Here is a 9246-nt window from a genome sequence, read left to right as displayed (position 1 = left end):
TTTTTTTAACAAATTTAAATTGTTACAACCACATCTATTTGGATACATAAACTTTTAATATTTTAAAGACTATATACATATACGTAAAACAAATATATAATTTATTATTATTATTATTATTATCATTATATTTAAGTTCATATATATTTAATTTGTTTTAATTAAATATGAATTATTATACAGACTTACTTCTCATCATTAATGAAATCCAGGATATCCTGTTCCAGCTTGAGCAGCATCATTCTGTCTCTAAAAGAGTAAAGGAGGATTTACAGGTAAAAGTGATGCAGAAGAACAGAAAAAACTAATCAAATGGAAGCTGACGCTGCATTCAGATTCACATACTTCACTACGTACTTTGATGATGATGGATTCATTTGTAACTAGGGATGTAACGATATCAAAATCTCACGATACGATAATATCTCGATATGAAGTCCACGGTACAATATTGATCGCAATATTTATAAAAAAAAAATAAAAAAATGAAGAATTGGACTTTTTTTTTTTTTTTTTACATTTTGTACATTTTAAAGTTAAATTATTCTATCTAATGCACTTTGAGTTCAAAATTAAGAGCTACAACCCTTGTTCTTAACTAAGAAAACTCAAGTCAGAAAAAAGTCAGTGAATTGACTTGTACCTGAACTTTAAAGGGGACTCAACCCTCTTTTTATTTGTGGTATACTGTCTCAGTCTAAATTACATTCACACTGGGGTTTTAGGAAGCCAAAATAATTAGAATATAATAATAATAATAATAACAACAATGACAGTAATAGCCATATATTCTAAAACAACTGCACTGTAAAATAAATGAAAATGAATATTTCATAGGTATATTATTTTTGCTTTACACTACAGTAGAGAAAATACAATACTTCTTTCCTAATTTCTACACTTGACAGAGATATTTTGAATCTGGACTGCATTTAAACCGCTAGCTGTCAGCAATTCATACTGCACTTTTACGCTTTTATTTTGACGGAAACGGCAGTAGAGCTTTTATTTTGAAGGAAAACTGTGAAAACAGGCTTACAAAAACTACAAATCTAGTGAAACGCTGAAATCATCTTCCGTGAAAATAAAGCATAACTGGTGGCCGTTGTGTTCCCAAACACGCGCTAAACTCACATCACGTGAAATAAAGGAGTTGACTGCATTCATTCAGTTTGAACGAGTCGTTCTGAGACGCAGAAAACACCGGATCACGAGCTGATCGTCTGAACGAAGTACGCGCTTCACTTTGAAACAGACTTGATGAAAGTTTTAAGGCATATTGTGCTTTCGGTTTGAGTTCGTTTGACAGATACTGTGCCAAAGCATAATGACCCAAAACACAACTTTAAAGACCTTTTATGTTAGAATAAGTTTAAATATATTTTAAAAACTAATATTCATGCAAACATTAGCATATTAATACATCACCTTAAAATTCACTACACATTCACATGTGTGACTCTGCAGCACAAAAGCAGTGTTAAGTCGCTGGGGTATATTTGTAGCAATAGCCAACAATACATTGTATGGGTCAAAATTATCAATTTTTCTTTTATGCCAAAAATCATTCGGATATTAAGTAAAGATCATGTTCAATGAAGATATTTTGTAAATTTCCTACCGTAAATATATCAAAACTTAATTTTTGATTAGTAATATGCATTGCTAAGAACTTCATTTGGACAACTTTAAAGATGATTTTCTCAATATTTAGATTTTTTTGCACCCTCAGATTCCAGATTTTCAAATAGTTGTATCTCGGCCAAATATTGTCCTATCCTAACAAACCATACATCAATGGAAAGCTTATTTATTCAGAATCATCTCAATTTCAGAAAAAGTGACCCTTATGACTGGTTTTGTGGTCATTTAGGTTTATACACTGAGAATACCTGAAAGTTGATGGAAAATATCACAAACTCTTTCTCTCTGTACTGAAATCTGGGTTCCTTCAGCACACTCACTACTTATGATTTAAAGCTCACTTCTTCTCGTATAACACTTAGTATGTGATTTGGGATGCGGCCAGAGTGATCCACAGGAAAAGCCGAGTGTAACCAGAGACAGATGAGTGTGTGTGAGACGCCGGCGGTGTCTGATATCAGTGTTGTGTCTGAACACCAGACCGAGGCTGTCGTACCTGGGGTTGTTTTTCAGTGTGTTCACCAGGAACTCGTGCACATCGATCCCTGTGGAATCAGTGTATTCCTGACTGGAGTCTGGAAGAGAACGGAGAACAGAATCAGATGGGTGTCAATGCGAAAAGACAACAGTAAACACTCAATTTTCAGTTAAAGGCAGTTCATCATTGAATTCAGTGATGTCAACATCCAGCTCAATTCAGTTCAAAACAGACCTACAGGTTATTTGGTTAAACACAAGTCATTTTTTATAGGATTATAATATTTTGTTGCATCATGACACCCATATAGAGTGCATTAATGCTGCCACTGGTATTTTTCCCATTCATTTCTTCCCATACGGATTTGATAAAATTCTACGTTAAAGCATTATAAGCCACGGATCAAACCAACCAGCTACAGTACGAGGAGTATCACAACATTACATGCAAATTTGAAGCAGGAAAATATATGAAAAATCTGACAAATATACAAGACTGTGTACCTAACAGCTTTAATGATGGAAAGAACTACAATCTCATGTAGCACTGTGAATGACAATAAAATTTAAAACGAGAGAGAAACTCATAAGTATTCATTTAAAGTTTGTTTGTTGCTTACTTTAGAAACATTTTAATTGTATTGTAAAATATGCATGTGTATACAAATATTTAAGTGCTTTGAATTGGCCCGATTATGCATCATGGAGTGGGCGGAGCTTTGCTCACTGAGACTCTCTGATTGGTGGAATTTTTCTGTACAGCATCATGGGTAATGTAGTTTTTCACCACAAATTCTGCTTATAGCATGATTATTTAAAAACAAAATACGCTGAATTAATGAAAAATGAAGGCTTTAAAAATGTCTGTCTTTAAAGGTTTATAAGTTACTGTTAAAAATAAATTTCCTTATGGAGAAAATGAATGGAGTTTTTACTTCTGGAACCGACTGTTGGATTGTATGTTGATTACAGGAACTAGTTTCAACAAAACACACCATTAAAAGGAATGTCTTACCACGCGAGAGCATCTTGCGTGGAGTTTTATCCTTCTTTTCCCTTTCCTCATTCTCGTACTCGTCTTTCGAGGATTTCTCCTCCTCTTTATCCGATGGACAGCTGATGTGAAGCTGAATGACGTCCTTCATGGGCGGAGTCAGAATAAACAGACAACACATGAATATTCATGACTATATGAATATTAATGATCATATCCTAATGGTGGTTTACAGACTCAATTTTATTTGCCAAAACACACTTTGCACAGTCTACACTTCAACCTTTTGAAATCAGAGTCTGAGTTTTGGTAAATAATACACAATTCTTTATAGTCACTGCCTTGATCAAGCCACCAGCGTTTGTGTATTTACCTGTGATTCTAGAGGACCGTCGGTTGAAAACGGCCCTGAAGATTCTTCACAAACTGCAAGACTCCTCACCAGCTTGAGCTTTGCATTCGACTGAGACCGAGAGGAGAAATGCAGGACAAAGAGATGCATTACGGAAAAAAAACAAGGTGTAGTTTTATTTCAGGCAAATGGAACAGAAAAACAGCTGTTAGTTTTGAATACTGTGCTGCTTCTGGTGCTGTCCATCAACTAATTAGAAGTCAATATGAAATCAATTTACTTCAATTTCAGTTCTTATTGTGCACGTGAAAACTTCTGCATTCGTAACCTTCCATTAAAAGCGTAATAACTCTCCTCATCTCTGCAGCATCTTTTCTGCTGATGCAAACGATACTGTGACCATATGCTGCCTGGATGATTATATTTATGCGATATATATATTTATAAAGTGGTAATTACTAGTTGGAAGCTCTCTGACAGGAAGCTCTGTCAATTAAAGAATCATAATGAGATTCAGAAATCTGAAATTGCCCAATGCATCTATTTTATTCTAAATGCACTTAAAAATACATCATGCTGAAAGTAAAATTACAGAAACCCTAAATAGGAACTTCCCAGAAGGGGTTAAATATGTTTTCAATCAGATTCTAATAGATACTAACATACAGTCCTGCTTTATTTTCTGCTGAGTGTTTCGCTAATGTTACATCATGCATGTTAATGCTTTGGAAATGTTTCATTTAATTTTGTACGGGCGTTTAGAGAGAGAGAGAGAGAGAGAGAGAGAGAGAGAGAGTGTGTGTGAGTCTGGTTTCATATGCATTTAACATACAGCTTCAAAATGCTTTATTTAGAGACTTGGGATACTTTGAGACTTGTCATGAACCCTTTGACCCGAGTCCATACAAACAATAATGCATTATTAATGCACTGACCACCTGTATGCTATTATTTTTTATTTGATTTGATTTTTAAGAAATATTTTTTTGGTATATTTTAAGAAATAAGATTTTTGGATTTCTGTGCAATTTATTTATTTCTCTATTCTATCTATTGGTTTTGTTTTTATTTATTATACAATTAACAAAAAGCAAAAAAAGGCCTCTAACACTAGCTTGCTCTATTTATGTTTAAATATAACTATTTATATACAACTAGCTTTTTCTATTCTATCGGTTTTCTTTTTATTTATTATATAATTTAAAAAAAAAACTTGCTACATGTACTGTGTTAAGCTAACAGACTTGTTATAGCACTGGCATATCATTGCTCTTTTGTTGATTTTGATTGCTTCCATTGTCCTCATTTGTAAGTCGCTTTATCCAAAGCGTCTACTAAATGACTAAATGTAATGTAATGTAATATTTCTATTATTATTATACATTTATTTTGCATACAACTGAATGGTTCATTCAGATTTTTGCATTGAAAACTAATATATAAACAACACAAAACCTAAGATTTCATGCAGTAAGACATGTGACTGAACCTACATCCAGAAACACAGATGTTATGGGTCTGTAACGTCGAGGTTAAACTCGACTGACTGCTAAAGCCTGTCATGTTTAGGACTGAGCTACAGACAGCAGCAGAAGTGTGTGTCCTCGCATGCTTTACCTTGGCTCGTTTCCTAGTGTGGCCGTGATTCTGACAGCGTCGCTGCGGGGAAAGACCAAAATATTTATTAGTGACCATTAAAATCATTCATTAATGATGAACTTCAGCACAAAACAAAACCTCAGGCGGGGAAATGACAGATACTTCACAAATGGGTAGCTGACAAATAACATGGAGAAAATGCATTTTATTCGACATCAAGATTTTACATCAAAATAGGGCTGTGCAATTAATCGAAATACAGTTTCAATTTCGGCCGCCAACGATTATGAAAATACAATAATTCCATAATAAAGGGGCCCCATTCCACCCCGTGAGCATTCGCTCCTCTTTAAAAGCCCAATTTAACGTGCAAATCAGTAAAATCGTGACACTTGCAAGTTGCAATTACAGTTATGTTATAAATGGATGTAAAGAGTTGAGAGTGAAAATACATGTGTAACAGTAAATTGGAATCCGTGCAGCTCTTAAAGTGACAGCAGCCTAATATTTCCTGCTGCTAACTGTGTGCTTAATATTAATCAAACAACAAAAGACAAAGACAAAATCACTCCCTGCTCTTGAGTGAAGGACTTTTGTAGCTTTAATAAGAAACAAATGAAGTTTAATTCTTACAGTGAAAACTATGCTGTTTTATTTTACATTTGATTATTAATTTCTGTAGTAGGCCGTTAACTGAATACTTAAAAAAAACAAACAAAAAAAAAACTTAAAAGCACAGTTTGTTTCATTTGTGTCTTTTTATTCAAATGTATTTGTACTTTTTTTTTATTTTTTATTACTGACAGTCTAATTATTTCCAATAATTTTGAGGATTTCTTTTTTTTTTTTACTAATATTAGTTATTATAGTACTCTGGCTGTGGTATTGAGAATTGTGAAATTTCGTTGGTCTCTAAAATGTAGATGTTATAGCAACCTCATATACAGAAAAAATATATTTGATATATATCACTATCTTTAAATAAATCACTCATATAAAGTCACATGGCCCACTCATAACTGCGTTAAATATTCGTGATTACAATATTGACCAAAATAACCGTGATTAATTAAAATTAAATAATAGGTTAGAATTTACATGTGCATTAGTATAAATATAATATATATTTCTGGTGCTGTAACTGGTCACCATTTGATCTCCTTTTACCCTTTTTTTCCAGTTCACTTAAATCCTGTTCTGTGGCAGATCGAATAGTTTAGATTGAGTTTTGCATGTCAGAGCACAGGACACTGCAAGGCATTAGGCTTTTATATTATATGCTTGATAAGCTAAAATCTAACTATGTACGTTATCATTTAGAAGTTTCTTTGAAAGAAAGCAATACTTATATTAATCAAGAACACATTACATTGATTAAACGTGACAGTAAAGACATTTATAATGTCACAAAAGTTTTCTATTTTAAATAAATGCTGTTCTTTTGAACTTTCTATTCATCTGTGAATCCTGAAAAATAAAATGTATCAGTTTCCACAAAAATATTGGACTGTTTTCAACATTGATAATAATCAGAAATGTTTCTCGAGCAGCAAATCAGCATATTAGAATGATTTCTGAAGATCATGTGACACTGAAGACTGGAGTAATGATGCTGAAAATACAGCTGCGCATCACAGAAATACATTACAGTTTAACAGATATTCACATAGAAAATAGTTGTTTTACATTCTAATAATATTTCACAACTTTTGATGTATTTCTGATCAAATAAATGCAGCCTCGGTGAGCAGAAAAGACTTTTAAAACAATAAAACTTCTTACAGACCCCAAAGTTTTGAACGCTAATGTAGCGGCGTCTAAATATGTGCAAAAACATCATCTAGATTTGAGGAAGACCAAGGAAAGTCTAAGTAGCTATGTTTCCATCCACTTATTTTTATGCGCATTTTAGAATATTGCATAAAAAAACGCTGTATGGAAACGCCAAGATGCGCATAAATTCTAAAAATGTGCATAAAAAAAACTTATGCACACAATCGAGTAGAATACACTTTTTATCCGATAAGAAAAAATGCGCATAAACTATGACGGAAACACATTTACCGAATAAATTCCTCCATGCGCATCGAAAGTCATGTGACTTTGTGCTATGAGACGGGATAACTCGACTAACCAGCGGACCGATCTCGTTCACAGCATCTATATGTTGTTTTGGTCATTCTGAAAGGCCTATTTCTGTACAATTGTCTTTCCAAACAGCAGCATCCGCCTCCGAAAGCAATGAGCGCATTTATTGCGTTTCGTCTGCTCGTTCTGAGGCGCAAGTTATTTATCACATGTGAGCCTGGAGCACAAAAGCAGTGTTAAGTCGCTGGGGTATAGATTATTTATTCAGCTTTCATATGATGTAGAAATCTCAATTTTGAAAAATTGACCCTTATGACTGGTTTTGTGGTCCAGGGTCACATATATGAAAATTATTATATTCACTGGCTTCTCCTAGTTTTCTTAGTGATATTTAGTGCCAGTTTATCAGCAAGTGACTATTTTGTTCTCTTTGACTCGTTGGATGGAAACGGTGCTTTATTCGCAAATGTTTTATGCAACATTCCAGTTTTGCACACAAGTGAAATTCGAATCTTTGGATGGAAACACAGCTAGTGTTTCTGTGTCTCACCTGTGCATCCTGGGAGAGGTTGTCGTCTGGTTCTGTGCTGTCGGCGTTGGTGTCTTTAGCGGGCGCCGACGGGCTGCTTTTGCCATGGATGCCTGCGGAAGCGTCGGTGGACAGAGAGCCATCGCCCTCCTCCATCCCGTCGGGTGTGAAGACCACAGACATGATCCCTCAAAGCGCACACCTCACAAACCCTGAACTCACAAAGGAGGAGGAGATGCAGTTTGAGCTGTAATAAGATTTTTTGGTCATCAGTATTTTGTTATCAAACACAGTTCAGTCAGTCTTTACCGGACACACCTGGGGCTGTAGTGTGATGTGTGTGTTCTTCTGCGCGTGTGTGTGTGTGTGTGTTCCTATGGCTGAGATGAGGGCGGGGAGGACGTCATGTTGAACGAGTGTCTTCTCAGTTTCCTTGCATGCTGTGCGACGTTCTTACAGACACAATCGTCACAGCTCCACCTGCTGGAGAGAAACGCTGCTTAGATGAGATGGCAAGCACAATATAAACAGATTAACTCAAGATATATATGTGTTTAAGTGTGAATACAGCAGCAGACGGTATGAATATTTCTCTAAGGCTGAATGCATCTGCTTGTGTAAACAGACATGCAGCAGTAGCGTGTGTGTGCATGAAGTCATAAGCCCTGTTTGGCATGACATACTAGCACACTACTTACTGAAGAATGTGCAGTATATACTGTACACCGCCTACTAGGTTAAAAACAGCAGTATGTAAACAATTAAATAAAATTAATTGATAAAATTAAAAATATACAAGTAAAAATAAACAAAATTAAATTAAAAAATAAAATAAATGAAAAACTATATATTAAATATAAAATAAAAAATAAAATAAAATACACAAAATAAAAATAAAAAAATACACAAGGTACAGATTACAGGTACAGTTTATGCAGATATTATAATAGAAATATGGGAAATGTACTAAATGGAAATTGTGACCATATGTACAGTATAGGCACTTTTAATAAAAATAATTGAATGCATGATTAATTTATTGTTTTTTTTTTAACCAATTTTGTACAAATGTCTAATCTGTTCACAGTTCAACCAAATGCTGAGTGAAGAAGGACGATATCAAAGACGACACCACTTCATGTTCATTCATTATACTTGAAATAGAAGAATGTATTGTGCATTGCATTATGGGATACAGTGTATCTAATGCAGTGTACTGCACATTTGGGAAATGTAGGTCATCCAGGATTTCTGCAAGCAGAACGATCATATACTGCAGAGTTTACACACTACATACTGCAGAAACACGACGAGGAGTGTGACAGTATGTGATTCTTACACAGTAATGATGAGCATTTGTCCAAAAACACATTAGATCTGTGTGTGTGTGTGTGTGTGTGCGTGTGTGAGTGTGGGTCTGTGTGAGTGTGTGAGTGAGTGAGTGTGTGTGTGTGTGAGAGAGTGTGTGAGTGTGTGTGTGTGTGTGTGTGTGTGTGTGCGTGTGTGAGTGTGTCTGTGTGAGTGTGTGTGAGTGAGTGAGTGTGTGTGTGTGAGAGAGTGTGT

General features: G+C 34.8%; 1 protein-coding gene across 1 annotated transcript in view; it reads right to left on the bottom strand.

Annotated features, from left to right (window-relative positions):
* Nucleotides 1–9246, bottom strand: part of LOC107758180 (R3H domain-containing protein 2-like) — an 86738-nt gene that overhangs the window by 38686 nt on the left and 38806 nt on the right. The window contains exons 2-8 of the mRNA XM_016575854.1: nucleotides 8002–8166; nucleotides 7705–7895; nucleotides 5085–5126; nucleotides 3489–3578; nucleotides 3137–3260; nucleotides 2141–2219; nucleotides 190–249 (exon numbers count right to left, since the gene is read on the bottom strand). Of these exons, the coding sequence (XP_016431340.1) occupies nucleotides 190–249; nucleotides 2141–2219; nucleotides 3137–3260; nucleotides 3489–3578; nucleotides 5085–5126; nucleotides 7705–7866 (557 nt within the window). The 5' untranslated portion in view covers nucleotides 7867–7895; nucleotides 8002–8166. The remainder of the gene's footprint in view (nucleotides 1–189; nucleotides 250–2140; nucleotides 2220–3136; nucleotides 3261–3488; nucleotides 3579–5084; nucleotides 5127–7704; nucleotides 7896–8001; nucleotides 8167–9246) is intronic.

Source organism: Sinocyclocheilus rhinocerous, unplaced genomic scaffold, assembly GCF_001515625.1.
Source record: "Sinocyclocheilus rhinocerous isolate Xijiao unplaced genomic scaffold, SAMN03320098_v1.1 scaffold203, whole genome shotgun sequence".
NCBI classification, from domain to species: domain Eukaryota; kingdom Metazoa; phylum Chordata; class Actinopteri; order Cypriniformes; family Cyprinidae; genus Sinocyclocheilus; species Sinocyclocheilus rhinocerous.
This window is presented reverse-complemented; position numbering and strand designations above follow the sequence as displayed.